The sequence below is a fragment of the Papio anubis genome, chromosome 12 (assembly GCF_008728515.1).
Source record: "Papio anubis isolate 15944 chromosome 12, Panubis1.0, whole genome shotgun sequence".
Taxonomy (NCBI): Eukaryota; Metazoa; Chordata; class Mammalia; order Primates; family Cercopithecidae; genus Papio; species Papio anubis.
Genome location: NC_044987.1, coordinates 114,124,119 through 114,143,507, shown reverse-complemented (window position 1 = coordinate 114,143,507; position 19,389 = coordinate 114,124,119). Strand labels below are relative to the sequence as shown.

General features: G+C 56.7%; 1 protein-coding gene across 12 annotated transcripts in view; it reads left to right on the top strand.

Annotated features, from left to right (window-relative positions):
• The first annotated feature begins 2,755 nt into the window (after window positions 1-2,755).
• Window positions 2,756-19,389, top strand: part of NRXN2 (neurexin 2) — a 118,106-nt gene continuing 101,472 nt past the window's right edge. For 10 of the 12 annotated variants that reach the window (XM_031652743.1, XM_031652747.1, XM_031652745.1 and 7 more), the window contains exon 1: window positions 12,439-13,186. In XM_031652743.1, the coding sequence (XP_031508603.1) occupies window positions 12,454-13,186 (733 nt within the window). In that variant the 5' untranslated portion in view covers window positions 12,439-12,453. 12 annotated transcript variants of the gene reach the window in all.

Sequence of the window (19,389 nt, the reverse complement as noted above, 5' to 3'; positions counted from 1 at the left end):
ACATCCATCCCTGCTTTGAGACCCCACTCCCCCTGGCATATTCTTTATTTTGTGTCACTCCCTTCTCTTTCCTGGTCATACCTCTCCTGCAGGCCTACCCCGTGTTGGGCCCCCCAGCCCTGTCTCTGCATCGGGTGCCCCCCTGCCCCTCCTTCTGTCCTCAGCCCCCTACACCCTTCCCCCTCTTGAGGCTGTAATATCCGTTTCACGATTTGGGGGCTGAGTTGCTATAACAACAGACGGTGATTGTGTTGTGAAGAGCAGCTCGCTCCTGTGCTGCCTGCCTCCTGTGCTGCCTCCATCCCTGCAGCCCAGTCAGCTCCTCTCCTCACCACCCTGTAGTTCCAGTCTGGCCTCTTCCTGGTGTGTGTGTGTGTGTGTGCATGCATATGTGTGTCCAGGTCTGCCTGTCGGGATGTGATGTGTAGCGGTTTTCATGGTTGCATGTGTCTGAATTTGGTGTCTGAGCTTCATGTTGTATGTGTCTGTGTGCATGTGTGTGCACAGACATGCATGCTGTAACTGCTGTGTTTCCCCTCCCCCATGTGTCCCCACTGGCCTTTGCACATGGGAGAAAGGCATGTGCTCAGCATATCACTCAACTGTCCACATCGGGTGGGTGCCTGTGTGTGGTGTGTGAGTATGGGGTGTGTCTTGAAGTGGCAGGTCCCAAATGCTTAGGCAATCTGAACCTCGGACCTTGCAGAGAGGAGAGATGTCCCTGTAGGTGGGAGGGGCAGGGAGGTGCGGCAGCTGCCCAGTGACCTTTTCTGCCCTTGATGGGCAAAGCTGGGGGTGGGGACAGGAGACAAGTGCTCATACTTACCTCCCTCCCTGCCCAGACTCCTCTGTAAGAGTCTGAGTCTCTCTGTGAACCATTGCACCTGTCTGTCTATGCCCTGATGCCTGGATGGACAAGGTGTGTGTATGTGCGTGTGTGTGTGTGTATGTGTCTGAGTGAGTGTGAGGAGGCTGCAGGAAGAGGAACAGTGGGGGATGGGCAGGAAAGTGGGCTGTGGGGTCAGAGAGGCGATTTCACATTCATAGGCCCTGACTCAGCAGTTCCATTCTCTGGCTCCTTCAGTGGCTTTGGTGGGGATGCCCTGAGGGTCTCTCCAAGGTCAGAGTGGGCCCTAAGTCTGGGACCTGGCTTAGGGATCACCCTTCTCGACTCCTAGGAAACACTCCTTGCAGCCTGGGTCCCCCTCTTACCCCGTCACAGGCTGGGGAAGGAGATTCCCTTTGGGGGACTGGTGTCCGTGTTAAGCCACTCGGTAACTGACCACTCTCTTCAAAGTGTCTGGGCAGGGGTCCAGGATGACTGTGGGCAGGTCTCCTGGGTGCACCTGTTCTGGGCATGCATTAATTGCCTGGTGTGGGTACCTGTGTGCACAAGTGTGTGTATTCTTGGGCAGTATATGCTTCCTGTGGGTGTGTTACCATGGTGGGGCATTTCTGCAGTGCTCTTGTGTGTCTCTGGGAATGCCCAGTGTTCACAGCTAGGTGTGCATGGCTGTGAGTGCCCGATGTGCATGCATTGGTGGTTGAATGTAAGTGTTCTTGCATGTTGCCTCTGGCTAAGGAAGTGCCAACTACCACCAGCTGTGCATATCACAGACCCTGCAACAGAAATCAGGGTCCTGGAGTGAGCTGGCAGAATGGTCTGGCACGTGTGCACGCACACACACACGCACACACACACACTGTCTGTCTCATTCAGCAGCCCAGTGACCAGCCTCCGGGTACACACACTAGGTGCCAGTGTGTGTACACTTTTATTGGCGGAGTGAGTGAAGGGCGTCCCCCAGTCCCCCACACTCGTACAAATGCACAGTGATGCATTTACCCTTACAGGAGAGACCTGCGCCCCCCAACACCACTCTAACTCTGAAACTCATGGATGGGAGGAGGAGAACAGAGAAGGGGGCTGCTGCCAGGTGACCTCAATCACCAGGCATGTGCAGCCGCAATCCCGCCCCCACACCTACTCGTACCCCAGTCCAGGGTTCCAGGCAGAACTTAGAGTTTGGCCTCAAACTCTGGGATTCCCATGAGGCAGGACTGGGAAACCCCCAAGTCCTAGGTCTACCCTGCCCCCATCTCTGCCTTTCCTTCCCCCACTGTCTCCGTCTTTATCCCAGCAAAGCCCCTTCCTCTTCAGTGCTGGGGGCTCCAAGCCAGGGGCCCTCCGGACGGTGGGAGGCGGAGGCCAGGCTACCTGCTGGAAAAAGCCCCCAGCAGCCGTGGACCCACCGGGTTCCCCTTCTCTAGTCTCCTCGAAGCCCGGGCCCGCCCCTGAGCATAGCCGGCAGAGGGCGCTGCGGCCCAGGCCCCGCACCAGCCCTGCTCCCGCGGCGCCCCAAGTCGGGGTCCACAGCCTCTCCTTCGGCTCGTCCCAGCCCCTGCGCTGTGCGAAGACCCGCTGGCCGTTGCGGGAGGGTGCGGGACCCAAGGCCCCGAACCAAGGGGCAAGGGGCGAGGGTGCCTGGGTTCCTGGAAAAGACACTGAGGCCGGGTTTGGGGTCCGCCTGGTTGGGGGCCCGGGCGCCCCAGAACCTCGAGAGGCTGGGAGGAGCGCGGGTGCCGCGGAGCCGGGACGCCTGGGTCCCGCGCGGGGGTGGGAGTGGGCCTGTGGAGCCGCCGGACTGACGGCTTCTGCGCCCTTGCATTGGCTGCACTGCTCGTCCGTCAGCGCAGTGTGGTCCAATGCGCGCGTCTCGGGGGCGGGCACTGGTGCTGATGCTGCCGTCAGTCGGTGTTGCAGGGATGCGGCGGCGGGAGCAGCCGCCCTGACTCGCGGAGCATCCTCCTCGGAGAGGCACCGCGGCGGGGCGGGCGGGCGGGGACGCGGCGGGGAGTGAGAGAGGCGCGAGGCGGCAGACACCGCTAGCCCCGGCTCTGCCACCCGCCCGAGACGGAGACGGGGCGGCCCTGTGGCTCTGCTACCCACCCTCCAGCTTCTGGCGCCCCGAGAACCAGGTAAAAAGGGGGGGGGGGGCGGCGGAGACAGGCGGGGGGGGGGAGGCGATCGGGGGGGGGGGGGGGGGGGGAGGGGGGGGGGGGGGGGGGCGGCCAGGGGGGTGGGGGGGGGTTCTAAAAGGGGGGTCCTCAGTCTGTGCTAGCCCCCGAGGCTGGAAGCAGCGCCGGGCCAGAGGGGCTGTTGTGTTCTGGAGGGTCTAACCAGCGAGAAACTGGGCTTCGTGGGAGGAGAGGAGAGGGGGCTGGAGAGGAGAGAGAAGTGGAGAGGGAAGGAAAGGGGCCAGGCCAAGGGCTTCGTCCTGAGAGGACCCACTGAGGACCAGGCTTTCCTGGGGGATGGGAGCCAAGGCGAGAAGAGGTTATTGGGAGAGGGCAGAGGGGAACGTGCCAAGGTGCTCCAGGCAGAGATGGGTCTGTGCTGGTGGAGAGCTGGGGAAGATGGGGTCTGAGGGAGAGGAGCGGAAGCTTGCGGGGGAAGGCTGGGGGTGATGAGAGAGGGAGACTGGGAAATCAGTAGGAGGGGGCTTTGCTGGGGTGGGAATGCGCTGGGGGCGGTGACAGGGTTCTGGTCAGAGAGTGCTGCAGGGGGAGAGGAAGCTGCAGGGCCCTTGGCTTGCTCCCCCACCCCTAAAGAGGAAGGGACCATTTCTCATGTCCCAGCCTCCTCCCCCAGCTGAAGCAGCAGTCTTCCCTGGGGTCTTTGGGTTGGGGTATGAGCCTTTGAACCCTTGATGGGCTCTTGGGGCACAACTGGCTTTGGGGTGCTGTTGTCTCCTTTACTCTCAGCCCCCTCCTGAGTCTTGGGAGAGGGCATTCGATGCCTCATTGAGCTAGCAAGGGCTGGGAGGGGCTTTTTCTTGGTGTCTGGAGGTGAAGGAGGAGGCCGTCCACCTGGAATAATGAAATAGATTTTTAGGGGGTGGGTCTTGGGTCCCCAGTCCCTTGGCTGCCCTGGGGGCTTCCAGATAGCCCTGTTTTTGTATGTGTTGGCGGGTGGGCATCTCTCCTCTTCCATTCATTCTTATCCTTCCCTCTTGTCCACCTTCCCAGTGTCTGGGTGTTCCTTTTGGGGGAGGGTAGACATTAGGGTCTTACTTTCTCTGTCTTCTGCCAGAGAAGGAGAAAGAAAGAAGGGGGAGGGAAGGAGAAGGGGAGGGAGGTCTGTGGTCCACTAACTGTGAGGCCTTCTGTTTTGTGGGTGCTTCAGCCCCTCAGTCCCTAGTTCCTCTTGCTTCCAGGGATGGCTCCAGGGATACTGGCATCTGAGGTGTGGCTGGATCTTTTGGGAGACAGGGGAGAAGGGTGTGCTGGGGGCTCTCCATTCATGCTAGAGGAAGTATTCTCAGACCCATCCTGTCCTCAGATCCACAAGGGTGGGCGGGATGGATCAACTGGCCATGGCTGCTGGGCAGTTCTTTCCAGGAGCCTGGGCCTCTCCTGGCGTCTTGGCCTGGGTTGAATCCATATGACAGTGGAGTTCTGAGAGGAGGGACTGGGTGATTGAGTGGCTGGTGGGGACCCCTCTTTCCTTCCAGGCTCAGTCACTACCCAGGTCCAGCTGCTCCCTCCCGCCTGCCCTTGCCAGTGACACAGACACTCTTGACAATGATACACAGGCTCAGTGGCACCCACCCAGACACACACCTACACAGGCACACACACCTGCGTACACAATACACCTCCTGGCAGCATACCGCCCACATTCCCCACCCAGAGAGGCTGCCACCTCGTGCCTGCCTCCTTGAGACCTCCCCCAGGTGCCTTGCTGTCATGTACACAACACACACACATGGTCACTACGTGCCCCCAAAGCCCCAAGCGCCGCACTGCCAGCCCTCACCCTTGGATGCACACAGCCCCCATCCAACCACTCACCTCCCCAGGCTCACAGCCATTGCAGGCACACCTGTGCTTCTTCCTCATACAGCTTAAGTCCCTGCAACACACCCTCTCCTTCTAGACACCCCATCCCTCCCAGGTCTTCACAGCACGTGTGCACACCCTCCTAGACACACCAGTCCCTGACCCCAGCAAGCTCATCCTGAAGTACCATATGCATGTCTGTCTGGGTGCTGAGCACTTTGCCCCAGGCCTTTGTGTGTGTGCACGTGTGTGTGCACACCAGCACACACTTGCTAATACACTTTATGCTGTGGCTCACCCCCTAAACCTCTCTTCTACTTTCTCTCTCACTCACTTATCTTTGTACCTTTGGCCCAGGGCCTCCTACCCCTCCTGGTCACAACCACAACCCTTCCTGGTGGAGTCCAGCCCCCAGCTATAACTGGCTGCCCTGGGAGCCTTCCCATTTCTAAGTGGCACCACCCCCCGCATCAGTGCTCAGGCACAGGGGCCCCTACACCTGCTTGTGCACTGGAGACACTGTCCTTTCATTCGCAGCTCCCAAGTCCAGACCCCACGGGGATGCCCCGATTGTGTGTCCTCACCTGCCACCCACCCTGCTGCTCCATCTGTTGGTGCAGCTCCTCCACCCCTGCCCCTTCCACACTGACGGGCCTGTGGGCTCTCGGAGACTCATTCAACAAACAGTCTGGTGCACACCTTCAGGGGTGTGCGTGGCACTTTGTTAGCATTTACGAAGCTGCTTCCCTACTGCCACCACCGCTGTTTGGCATGGTGGGGTGAGGGTGAGGCTGGGACTCCGCTGTGGTCCTCAGTGAGCCTCAGTTTCCTCACCTGTGAAATGGGATCCTCATCCCTACCTAATGGGATGTTACGAGGACTCACTGAGAGGACAATGATGGCAATGACAGTAGTAACAAGAATATTTATTGTGTACCTGTGTGCCTGGCCCTGTGCGAAGCACTCTGTAAACCTTACTTTGATGTATTTGTCAGGCACATAGAAGGTCCCCATAAATGGTAGCTATTTTTTTTTTTTTTTTTTTTTTTTTTGAGACAGAGTCTCGCTCTGTCGCCCAGGCTGGAGTGCAGTGGCGCGATCTCGGCTCACTGCAAGCTCCGCCTCCCGGGTTCACGCCATTCTCCTGCCTCAGCCTCCCGAGTAGCTGGGACTACAGGCGCCCACAACCGCGCCCGGCTAATTTTTTGTATTTTTAGTAGAGACGGGGTTTCACCGTGGTCTCGATCTCCTGGCCTTGTGATCCGCCCGCCTCGGCCTCCCAAAGTGCTGGGATTACAGGCGTGAGCCACCGCGCCCGGCCAATGGTAGCTATTTTTATTGTCATTATCATAACCTTCCCTGCACACACACACGCACACACACACGCATACACACACCTGTCATAGATACCTTTAGGAACATTCCCAAGCACCTCGTGCTTACTCACAAGGCCGCCCCGGAAGCCATCTGTCCCCTCTGCATCACTGGGGTGCACCCACCCAGGCTGCTGTGCCGCAGCTGTGCACAGCATAGGTACGCTTGGTGCTTATCCCTCCCACCACCTACCTCCATGCTCCTGTGCACCTGTCCTCCGGCCCCCACTGCACCGAGTCATTCCATTGCACCTCCATCCCCAGCCCACCTGCTTCCCCAGCTCCACAAAGTGGCAACAGCCTTGTCCTGTGCACCCTGAGCTACCAGCTCCTGGGCCCAGCCCGCTCCCTGCTTCTCTCCATGACACAGAGAGCTGCTTGGAGACCCGTGGACATGCTAACTCATGCCCAGCCCACCCTGGCATGGGACTCTGACTTATCTTTAGACCTGTTTGTTACTTCTCCTGCCCTCTGAGTCAGGACAATTGACCAGCAGAGTTGAGGAGGACACGAGGGATAGGGATTAGACAGAGCCAAATCTGAATCCCAGCTCCACCATTTACTATTTGTGGGACCTTGGGTGAGTTCCTTCTCCACTTTGAGTATCTATTTCCTCATCTGTAAAAGGAGCAGTGATAATACTTGTCTTGCTTACTTTTCTCACCAAACCCTGGTGAGGATCAAAGGAAACACTAGGCACTCAGTACTGCAAACTGTAAAAGGCCGAGATGAGAAGTTTTAAAAATAATCATTAATACGACACACTTTTTTTTTTCACACGTTAGTCTATGCCAGGCACTGTACTAGGTGCTTTATGTATGTTAATTCTAATTTTGACAACACTATTACTATCTCTATTTTATACATAAAGAAAGTGAAGCACAGAGAGGCTGAGTAACTTACCAAAGATCACACAGCTGGGTAGGGGTAGAGCTGGCATTTGAACCCAGGCTTTGGAGCCAGTGCCTCTAACCACTGTGCTGTCTTGTTTTTGCTGCTGCTGAGGTTATGGCTGGGTGTGGACAGGCATGGGGTCTTCCCTTTTTTTCTGCCAGATCATCATGGCTGGAAGGAAGGGGAGGTAGGAACTGTTCACTGTCTGCCAATCCTGCCTGGAGTTTCATGGGGGAGAAGGGACCCTCCAAAAAACACTCTGCACCTGAAAAGAACCTCAGGGGTCAAGCAGTCTGCTGTCCTCTTCCATATGATTCAAGAGCCTCCCCCACGCCGAGCCTCTCTGAGCAGCAGTCATCCGGTCTCACCTCAAACACCTCCACAGACGGGGAACTCACCGCCCCCCGAGGCAGCCTACTCCATTGTTGGATGCTTTAGATTGCCAGCCAGCAAGTTTCTCTTTAGCCTGAGCCAAAATCTCCCCCCGTAGCACGCACTTCTCCCACCTGTCCACGGGCTGCCTTCTGGGGCCACCAGAATGTGTGTAAACCCAGCTCTTCCTCCCTGGCGCCTGGAGGAGGCCCCTGCTGTCTCACTCCCAGCTGGCATGAGAGGATGCTGGCGTGAGGAGAGGAGAGCCAGAGGGAGGCCGGCATCCCCATGGCTGGAGGTGTGTGTATGGGCGTGTGTTTGTGTGTGTGGGCATTGACAGAGAGGGGGCTGTGTGGATGTGGGGAGAGGGCCCTTGGCCAGGGGCTCTGCTTGTGTGGGCATGGATCACTATTTGCATACATGCCCCTGGTGCTGTGGGGCTGAGGCCTTTGGTCAGGCAGGAGGGAGGGCCCAGGTCTAGGTCAGCAAGTGCAATGGGAGGTGTCTGGAATGGAAGGCCAGCGACCTTGGTTCTAGTCTTGCTTTTCTGCGTGATCCCGGGCCAGCTCACTGCCCCTCCCTGGGACTCAGTTTCCACATCAGGAAAAAAGGAGAAGATGAACCCCATGAGCTCTGAGGTCTCTGTCTCCCAGTCCCAAGAGTGGGCTTTAGAGTGGGGCACCTGAGAGAGCCGTGTCCCCTGTGAAGGCCAGATCAGAGGAGGGTGGCTCTGACCCCCAGACACAGTGGTAAAAGAAATGCCTTGGAGCCCTCACACCCTTTACCTGCCCTGTGGCCTCAGGCAAGTGAATTCATCGTTCTAAGCTCAGCTTCCTGGTCTGTAAGCCAGAGTGACAAAATGACCTCCTAGAAGCTGAAGGATTGAATAAGACAGTGTACATGGGGTCCAGCCTGGTATCTGATGCAGACGGAGCCCAAAGCTTGCAGCCCAGAGGCTTCAGTGGCACTGACCTGGCCATGGGAAGATGAGGAGGAGGCCCTGGCCTAGGAGGACCCAGGAAGAGTTACCGGGAGAGGGTAATGTTGAGTTATCGGGAGAGGGTAATGTTGAGTTATCGGGAGACGGTAATGTTGAGTTACCGGGAGAGGGTAATGTTGAGTTATCGGGACAGGGTAATGTTGGGGAGAGGCAGCAGAAGTCCTGAGGGCAGCCTAGCCACTCCCTGCCCCATCCACTCCAGCTTGGGCACCACTGGCCCAAGGCTGCTGAGTCTATCTGTGGGCGGGGGCAGGGTGGGAGGCACTAGGGAGCTGACTGGGTGCAGAACCCCAGGATTACTCAGGAGGTCAGCTCCTCAGAGGTGTGGTGGCTCTGGGCCAGCAGTGGGTTGGGTGGCAGTGTGCACTGCACTGACGTCAGTGAGCAGGCAGGTACCCCAGGGCCACCCTGCAGTGTCCCTGCACTGGCGGTGGGCAATGGAAGAAGAAAAGTGGGCCCTGGGGGGGCAGTACTTGGACGCTGTGGGTGCAGGGGGCTTCCTCTGCACTGCATAAACCTGGGGAGGAGCTGTTGCCTTGTACAACTCCAGGGGACACTGTTTACTTGATGTGGCCATGTGAGGCAATGGCCCTGGCCTGTGGGGAGACCTCTGGAGAAAGGGTTGCTGCTGAGTTCCAGGAGCTGAGGAAGGATGGAGCATCCCAGGGTAGCAGGAGCCCCCTGTGTTCTGGGAGAAGGGTGGGTTGGAGGCTGGGTCGGCTGCAGCCTGGGCCTGGGGCGGGAGAGGCGTGGAGAGGGGAAAGGCGAGGGAAAGAGCAGCACGTTTCCTGGACACTGAGTGTGGGAATGGAAAGGACCCTGGTGTCCGCTGGCTCACTCCTCCTGGGGCCATCTCTGCCTGGCAAGCGTGAAGCCACCCCAAGGGCCTGTGGATCCCTGGGGAGAGAGGACTCAGGGAGTGCTGGGGCTTCCTCCTGGTCAGCCCCGCAGCCCCTGTGCCCCCGGCAGCCTGGCTGGCCTCTGCTGCAGAGCTGTGGGCTGCGGGGAGAATGAGTAATGAACCTTGAGGGGCTGCAGGCCCAGACCTTGCTTCTGACCCTCCCTGGAGGCACCGCATAAGCCCAGCCTCTGTCCCTGAACCGGCTCACAGAAGCCTGCCTGCACGGCACCCCTCCCACTCTCCCTCCACACGGACCAGTAGAACCTCTACCTCCTGGACTCTCACCCCCTTCACCTCCCTGCCCCTCCACCCAGATAACATTCCCTTTGGCTCTCAGGACCCAGGCATCTGCCTTCCAGCCTCTGACAGCCTCCCCACCATCTTTCACTCTATCTGTCCTCCCCCAACTTCCTGCCCCTAGCTTTTCCCACAGAACTCGTCTGCCATCTCCCTAAAGGGTGGTGGATGTGACCATGGCAGGGGGTCGGGGCTGGGGGTGAGGCAGATGAAAGAATCCCTCCTATTCTGAGCTTGGGGGTGAGTGGACAGCAGCACGAAATCCTATTCCCTCCGCCAGTGGAAATCGATAGCTAATTAATTCCCTCCCCAAAATAGTGTCCGGAGGTGGGGGTGGGTGCTGGGAGAGCAGCAGACAGAGGCTAGGCCAGGCCAGACTGAGATGGAGACCCTAGCAGGGAGGGAGGGAGGCACGCTGGTCACTCTTCTGGCCACAGGGCTGTCCCTTTGCTGAGGGTCTTTGGCTACCCCTTCTGGAAAAGAGGAAAAGCTTAGACCTTTCCCTCCCGCGATGCCTGAGGAGCCCCCTTCCCTGCCCTGGGCTGGGGATGCATGTGTGTGTGGGGGGGTGAGGGCGTCAATCAGGCTGGGAGCAGGTGCTGCATTTAATTTGATTGGCTAATTAGCCCGCACATGTTAATTATCTCCATTACCCAATGAGGAGAGGCAGTGGCAAAGCTATATATAACCTGACAGTGTTTGTAAGGAGTGGGGGCTGCTTGCCTGGATCTCCTCCCCACTGCCCAGGCAGAGGCAGTCCTTGGAGGGGTGCTGGGGCAGGACATTGGAGCCTTGTAGGATTGGGAGGGCAGCAGTCAGGAGTTGGATGGCAGGACCCAAGGGCTGAGCTTTACGGGCCTATTGGAGATGGCTCCCCCAACGCTCCTGACTACCTTCTGAGGCCTTTTCTGTCCAATCTTCCTCTGCACAAGGGTTACTCTCCAGACGCCCCCTCGCTATGGCTTTTTAGGAGGTCCCTCGTTTCCATCCACATAGCTCTTTGGCTCCTCACTGCACCTCTGCAGCCTTCCCCTCCCGAAGTCAGCCTTCTCCTTATCTTCTGGTTCTCACCTCACTGAGTTACACCTGTGGCTGTCCTGTGCTTTTTCTATTTCCTGGGGATGCTGGAGTCAAGCAGACTTGGATCTGAGTCTCAGTTCCCTGCTGACTGGCCACGTGACCTTGGGCAAGTCCCCAGATCTCTTTACCTGGGTTTCCCCAGGGGTTAATGAGAATAATGGGACTTCTCAGAGTGATTATGTAAAATGACATTTGTAAAAATGCCCAGCACCCAGGGCACTGACAAATGCTGTTTGGATTTGGAATTTAATTTTCTCTGTCTTTTCTTTCATTTCTCCCCACTAGGCCACCTTTCTCCTCCATTACTCTTCCATCTCTGTCACTTTTCAGGCACTTCCTCTCCTTCCTCTTTCTCTCCCCTCTTGCTTCAGTCTTTCCCTGTCTTTTTCTAAACTCTAGCCCCTCCCTGCTTCTCTCCCAGGCTTCTCCCCACCTCCTTCCCTCCCTCCCTCCCCAAAATAAAATCAATGCAATATTCAGGAGGGTTGTTGGATATAAATAATTACGACTTGGAGTTTAACGAGATGCAAATTCCCCTCCCCGGCGTGGGGTATAAATTGCTCTCTGACAGCCCGTTACAAGGGTAATCATTTCAGAAAGGCAATTTTATGCAAATGAGCCTGCCTGCCTCCTGGTGGCTCCCCCAATCTTGGGTGGGGGGTGCGCAGAGGGAACTGAAGGGTGAAGAGAGCCCAGGTAGTGGGGCCAGTCCTGAGGCTGAGCACCGAGAACTGGAAGTTGAGGATGACAGACATTTAGCTTCAGAAAGGACCTGGGTTGATAAGCAGAGAGGCTGGGGCCTGGGAAGGGGCGAGCGTGGTTTTGGGGGAACTGGAGACACAGAATTGGATGCCAGTGTCCCTGCTAGGATAGAGAGGGCTTGGGGCCTGGATATCTGGGTCCTGGCTGGCTTCTCTCCCTTGCCCCCTTCCCAGTCTGGTTACCCTGTGATACCATTGACGAATTGGCATTTAATTAATCCCAATGAATTATTTAGCAACTTCATTATCCAGTATCAAGGGCTGATGAGAGGAACAGTGGCTGGAGGTGGGAGCCAGGCAAAGACGTTGGGCGGTTCAGAGAAGGGGCTGGGGTCACCAGGCCGAGGAGAGTGACTAGCCTCGCTCGAGGAGCTGGCCTTGGTCCTGACATCCAGGTCCTTTTAGAGGGTGAGGGCGCGGGCAGATGGGTTGGGCTCTTACAGGGCTGGAACGTGTCACCTCTCCCTGTCGACATCTCAAACCAATGCTGCCCCTAGTGCGTGCCATCTCTCCCAAGTGCTGGCCCCCGGAATCCGTGTCTCTTGCCTCGGAACCCTCTGCAGGTTAGGGCCTCTCTAAGTTATGTAGGGAAACAGTCTGGTGCCTGCTGATATGAGTGGGGAGCCCGGCACCGACAGCCCCTGTCGTTGGAGCCCCTCATTAACCCTTTCCTCTCTGTTCTCCCGCAGGCATCCCTCCCCGCTCTTCCGTCGGAGCCCGCGGCGGGGGAGGGGCGCCGCCGCCGCCACCCGAGGGAAGCCGGCGCCTGGCCCTCTGCGCGCCTCGCCCCGCGGTCAGGCCCATGGCACTGTGAGCCGGCAAGAGAGCCCCGCTCGGCGCGGGGAGCTCCCGGCCCCCTCCCGCCCCATGCGCCCGCGGCTCTGAAGCCTGAGCGGGGGCCGGGGGCCGGGCGGGGCCGGGGCCGCCGGAGGCATGGCGCCCGGGAGTCGGTGGCGGCTGCCACCGCCGCCGCCGCTGCTGCTGCTGCTGCTGCTGGCTCTGGCGGCGCGCGCGGACGGCCTGGAGTTCGGCGGCGGACCCGGGCAGTGGGCTCGCTACGCGCGCTGGGCGGGCGCGGCGAGCAGCGGTGAGCTTAGCTTCAGCCTGCGTACTAACGCCACGCGCGCGCTGCTGCTCTACCTGGATGACGGCGGCGACTGCGACTTCCTGGAGCTGCTGCTGGTAGACGGCCGCCTGCGGCTGCGCTTCACGCTTTCATGCGCCGAGCCGGCCACGCTGCAGCTGGACACGCCGGTGGCCGACGACCGCTGGCACATGGTGCTGCTGACCCGCGACGCGCGCCGCACGGCGCTGGCGGTGGACGGCGAGGCCCGCGCCGCGGAGGTGCGCTCCAAGCGGCGCGAGATGCAGGTGGCCAGCGACCTGTTCGTGGGAGGCATCCCGCCCGACGTGCGCCTCTCGGCGCTCACGCTGAGCACCGTCAAGTACGAGCCGCCCTTCCGCGGCCTCTTGGCCAACCTGAAACTGGGCGAGCGGCCCCCCGCGCTGCTGGGCAGCCAGGGCCTGCGCGGCGCCACCGCCGACCCGCTGTGCGCGCCCGCGCGCAACCCCTGCGCCAACGGCGGCCTCTGCACTGTGCTGGCCCCCGGCGAGGTGGGCTGCGACTGCAGCCACACGGGCTTCGGCGGCAAGTTCTGCAGCGAAGGTGAGCTCCGGGGAGCGGCCGCCTGGCGCCTGGGCGCGGGGGTGAGGGCCTGGGGCGCCCCGTGGGGGTCGGAGCCTGTGGGGGCTCCTGAGGCACGGGGGCTGGGCGCGAGGGCTTGTGAGTGGGTGCGAGCGCGCCAGGACTGCGGGGACGCGTGTCCGGGCGAGGGCGCGTGGGGTTGGCGGTGGGCGGGGCGAGCAGGCGTGGCCGGCGTGGGCGTGGTCAGCGTGAGTCCCGCGGCGACCTGTGGGCAGCCTGTGTGGCCAGGTTCTGAAGGGGCTGCTGAGGGTGGGGTGCACGAAGCCCTGTGGGCTTGGTGGGTGAGGGGCTGTGAGGCGCTGGTGAAGGCTTGTGGGTGGGGTCTGCGTGGACAGGGCTCATTAAAGGCAGTGGGCGGGGACCATGGGGCCCCTGGAGGACAGTGGGTGGGGCTTCTGCATAGAGCGGGACCTCGTATGAGGCCGTGAGGGGCGGTGGGTGGGGCCGGCGTGGAAAGGCCAGTGTGGGCGGGGCCTATGAGACAGGGGGCGGGGCCTCGTGTGAGACCGTGAGGGGCTGTGAGTGGGGCCTGTGTGGAAGGCCAGTGTGGGCGGGGCCTATGAGACAGGGGGCGGGGCCCCGTGTGAAACCGTGAGGGGCTGAGTGGGGCCTGTGTGGAGAGGCCAGTGTGGGCAGGGCCTATGAGACAGGGATCGGAGCCATGTGGTGGGGCCTTCGGGCAGGGGGGCATAGTCGACAGTGGGTCGCAGTCTTTGAAGGTCCGCGAGCGAAGGGCGGGAAGTGCGGCCTGTGCGGCCTGGACAAGCACCAAGGGATGAGGGCCTAGGTGTGAGGGCGCTGAGTGTAAGGAGAAGGGCACAATAGCGATTCCAGGGCAGGCGAGGGAGAATGGGGATTGCGAAGCTGTGGCCAGGAAGGGAGGGCTTCTTTTTCACCACAGAATCCTCAGAGCGCCTTCAAAGAGTAAAGGGAAAACGAGGGAGAGGGTGGCTGAGGCTTCTCAGGCTCCTGACGAGGAGTGGACAGTTTGGGTGAGGGGCAGAGATGGCCAGTAGTTTCTCTTGATGACAGACAGGGCGTGGAGCCACTGAGAGCGTCGGGTTTGGTGGGAGATTGCTGGGCTGGACAGGGCGAGGTGGGACCCTGGGCTGTGGGGCTGACTATGGAATGGCGCTTGGGAGAGAGGCTCAGCGGAGGGAGGGGTCCGGCCAAGACCGTGAAGTGGAGAAGTGCGGGCGGGCCCTGGGCTGAGCGGCCCGGGGCAGGGCTGTGGTGTCGGGGGGCTGAGGGGAGGAGGCACTTGGAGGAGCCTCTTTCTTAAGGGTCTGGCTGGGCGGTGGGAAGGGGCTCCCCTATCAGGCTGGGGGCCGCGCATGCGCGTCTCTCCCCGCCCCTCGTCCCTGTTCTTCCAGCCCGTGTGTGCCTCAGGCCTGCCCTCCTCTCCCCTGGTCCCTCTAGAAGCTGTGGGCCACTCAGCGGTTGTGTGTGTGTGTTCGTCCTCCCAGGGGCAGAGGCTTTTGAGGGAGCGTGTGCGTGTGCACGTGTGCGCCAGCAAAACGAAATGGCCCGGTACTGCTTTGGGGATAAGTGTCCTGTTGCTGTGTGTCTATGGGCAGCCATGGGAGGGGCCCAGCCTGCACGTGTGGCCCTGGGTGTGGGAAGCCTGCACTTGGGAGTGTCGTTTGCCTGCGTATCTGTAGTTGTGGTCGATGAATACATTGGAAAGTTCTGGGGATTGTTTTCTTGGGTTATTGGTACAAGGTTGTGGGATACGTCATGAGGAACTGTGTATTAAGTTAAGCTGACACCTTCTCACCTTTCCTCCAAGGAGTTCAGGTGTTTCCTAAACTGTGAAATTCTGTGTCGGTGTGTGTTTGCCTGCGTGTAGAGGCCCGCGAGTCTGGCAGTGTGTATTTGACGTGTGAATGGGTCTGTTTGAATAGCAGTGTTTGCAGATAGGAGCCTAGTGCCTAGTAGAGTGAGTAGTTCCCAAGTGTGAGGGTGTCTGCTCATGTGCCTGTGTTTTAATGTGAGGCTTCAGTAAGACAGCTGGAATGTATGAGGACTCTTTCTTTCCAGAACCTTAATTTGATCCTCTGGTTCCTCTACCCTTCCCCCAAAGCCCGCCTAAGAAAACAGGATGAACCATCCTCTAATTTGATGGAGGGAAAGCTCGAGCTGCAGGAGGTTAGGGTAACTGGTCCCTGGCCTCACTGTGGCTGAATTGGGCTTGGGTGTATGAAAAATGCAGCCAGAGGCACCTTGGTCAACCAGAGCCTTTGTTTCCATTCCCTGAGAGGATTCATTGGCCAGAGGCTTCCAGTGAGGCAAACAAGTGCATGCTTCTGAATATGGGTTGTGTGGTTGTGTGTCTAAGATGTGTTTGAGTAACTGTGGGAGAGGGATGGATGTGTGTATAATATGGCTTGGTATCAGATGAATGTTTGTGTCAGCTGTGGTGAAGCTGTGAGAGATGGTTGAGTATGTGTGTCTGACCCATTGTGTGTGTATGTGTGTGTGAGATTCATGTAAGAAAAGGGAACGTGAGCCAGGTGCGGTGGCTCACACCTGTAATCCCAGCACTTTGGAGGCTGAAGTGGGCAGATTACTTGAGGTCAGGAGTTCGAGACCAGCCTGGCCAACATGGTGAAACCCCGTCTCTACTAAAAATACAAAAATCAACCAGGCATGGTGGTGGGTGCTTGTAATCCCCACTACTTGGGAAGCTGAGGCAGGAGAATTGCTTGAACCTGGGAGGTGGAGGTTGCAGTGAGCTGGGATGACACCACTGCACTCTAGCCTGGGTGACAGAATGAGACTCTGTCTCAAAAAAAAAAAAAAAAAAAGGGAAAGTGAGATATAAGGTGGGTGCCAGCTGGTAGGGGCAGGGTTGCCTGTGTGTATGTGGTGTGTGTGTGATGTGTGTGTGTGGTATCTTTTGAGAGAGCAGTGCTTTGTGGTAAAGGGGGAGTGTTGTGTCTTTATTCATTTCTGTATTTCCAGCACCTAATCTGGTACCAGACACATAGTGGGTGTTTGATAAAGATTTGTGGAATGAATGGAGAGATGTTAATAAGTAATTGAGAGAATAAAGGCTTGGGGCAAAGCTGTACATACATATGAAAACATGTATGTATATATTTTCAGATATATGTTGTAGGTGGGCACGGGGGTTGTAGGCACTGATTGCATCTGGAGATGACAGGCACAGCAACAACCCTACTGATTCCCTTCTTTTCTCTCCCCACTCTGCAACCTCATTTCTTCTTCAATTTGTTCCTTATTTCCTGGGTAGCTTTTATAATATCCTGTGCTCATTATACTTCGAATACTTTCTCATCCAGTCAAGGAGGAAAGACATGGCCTCCAATGGTTGGGTACTGGGGTGAGGAAGGAAGACTTTAAGGGGAGCAGGCCTGGCTCCTGATCTCTGAGACAACTCTAGGGGTCAGAATCCCCAGGACTCCTTGGAGTTATAATCACTTTATCATCTGTTGTGAGTGGTTCCCAACTCTTTCTGAGACTGAGGACTTTTTTGTTTGTTTGTTTGTTTATTTTTTGAGACAGAGTCTCGCTCTGTGCCCGGGCTGGAGTGCAATGGCACGAGCTCAGCTCACTGCAATCTCTGCCTCCTAGGCTCAAGCGATTATCCTGCCTCAGCCTCCCCAGTAGCTGGGATTACAGGCACCTGCCACTATGCCCAACTAATTTTTGTATTTTTAGCAGAGATGGGTTTTCACCATGTTGGTCAGGCTGGTCTCGAACTCCCGACCTCAGGTGATCTGCTCGCCTTCGCCTCTCAAAGTGCTGGGATTACAGGCGTGAGCCACCGCGCCTGGCCCACTGAGGACATTTTTAAAAGTCAGTAATTCACAGTACCCCTTCCAAAGTAGTTATTATTTTTATATCTGTTTAGTGTGAGTATAAATGACTCAAAGCTACTGTGAATTTGGAAAAGCTTTTAGATGACTTTGATGTTATATTTGCCATTGTGGTTAATAAAATATACATTAGAAAAATGGTTTTAGCTTTATATGCAAGATGTTTCAATCTGCCTTCAGATGTTTGGTGTGCATACGGATTTGTGTATCCTTTGGAATCCCTCCTGCTCTCCCAGGGTCTGGGCTTACTCATTCATGGAGAACCTCCATGCTAGGAAATTTGCATTCTCTCTCTCTCAGGGATCTGGCCACACATAATTGAAGACAGAGCTCAGTAGGAGTGGCTGAGAGTCTGTCTACTGTTGCTGATTATCTGCCAAAGCTGGGATAGAGTAGACTGGGATCTTGCAATTATTTGCATGTCAGTGCTTCCTCATGTCACCTGTGTGCGTGGAGAAGGGGCTGAAAAGGGATCAAAGAAAAAGGGATGTGCAGGCATGTGTGTGAGACCTCAGGTGGAATGATGGTGCAGGTGTTTAGAACAGAGTGTCAGGTATATACGATTTGCTCAGGAGAGAAATAGGAAACTAGTTGTAATGTGTGTGCTTGCAGGGAGGTAGACACACGTCTCATGTGTTTTGTGTTAGTGATTTAATTCAACAGGTAGTTATCAAGGCCTCCTTTGTGATAGACTGTGTGTTGGAGGCTACAGTGGGGTCAGAGATGAATAAAATGACTCTGTGCTCTAGGAATTGATTGGTTTTTTTTTTTGAGGTGGAATTTTGCTCTTGTTGCCCAGGCTGGAGTGCAATGGCACAATCTTGGCTCACTGCAACCTCTACCTTCCGGGTTCAAGCAAAGCAATTCTCCTGCCTCAGCCTCCCAAGTAGCTGGGATTGTAGGCATGCACTACCACGCCCGGCTAATTTTGTATTCTTAGTAGAGATGGGGTTTCTCCATGTTGGTCAGGCTGGTCTCAAACTCCCGACTTCAGGTGATCCGCCTGCCTCGGCCTCCCAAAGTGTTGGGATTATAGGTGTGAGCCACCGCACCTGGTCTGGGAGTTATTAAATTAGGGAAGCAGATATTATGAAATTGAGGAAGCAGATAAAAAAGCTGTCCGGTGTGGTGGTAAGAGATTCCGCCTCCAGACTGCCCAGGCAGTGACTTTATACTTAAACTCTCTTTGCCCCCATTTCCTTACCTATAAATGAAGATAATAATGGTACCTACCTTATAGAGTTATTGTGAAAATTAAATTAGCTAGTTTGTGTAAAGTGCTTAGAACAGTGCCTGGCACGTAGAAAATGCTCAATACATAATAGCAAAAAAAAAAAAACAAAAACAAAAAAAACAAAAACAAAAAAACAACAACACAATAGTGTGTGGCCCAGAGATGCAGTAAAGCAGTGTGGCTTAGTGATTAAACCGTAGACCTCTGTGGCTCTGGTCTTGGTTTAAATCTGTTTTCTCTACTCCCTAGGCCTGTGACATTAGGTGAGTACCTAACCTTTACAGTCATTTTTCATTTATTTATTTATTTTTTTTTTTGAGACGGAGTCTTGATCTGTCACCCAGGCTGGAGTGCAGTGGCCAGATCTCAGCTCACTGCAAGCTCCGCCTCCCGGGTTTATGCCATTCTCCTGCCTCAGCCTCCCGAGTAGCTGGGACTACAGGCGCCCGCCACCTCGCCCGGCTTGTTTTTTTTTTTCTATTTTTTAGTAGAGACGGGGTTTCACCGGGTTAGCCAGGATGGTCTCGATCTCCTGACCTTGTGATCCACCCGTCTCGGCCTCCCAAAGTGCTGGGATTACAGGCTTGAGCCACCGCGCCCGGCCTACAGTCATTTTTCTTTATGTATAAAATGGTGATACGTGACTGGGTGTGGTGGCTCATGCCTGTAATCCCAGCACTTTGGGAGGCCAAGGTGGGTGGATCACGTGAGGTCAGGAGTTCAAAACCAGCCTGGCCCACATGGTGAAACCCCGTCTCTACTAAAAATATAAAACAGTTGGCCGGGCATGGTGGCGCACGCCTGTAATCCCAGCTACTTGGGAGGCTGAGACAGGAGAACTACTTGAACCCAGGAGGTGGAGGTTGCAGTGAGCTGAGGTTGCGCCACTGCACTCCAACCTGGCCGACACAGCAAGGCTCCATCTCAAAAAAAAAAAAAAAAAAAAAAAAAAAAAAATGGGGATGCACACGCTTATCTGATAGGTTTGTTGTAAGAATTAAATTAGCATCTGCTATATTAAATTAGTGATGAGTAAATGGTAGCTATTATTACAAGCAAAGTGCAGGGGAGAGTTTATAAGTTGAGGG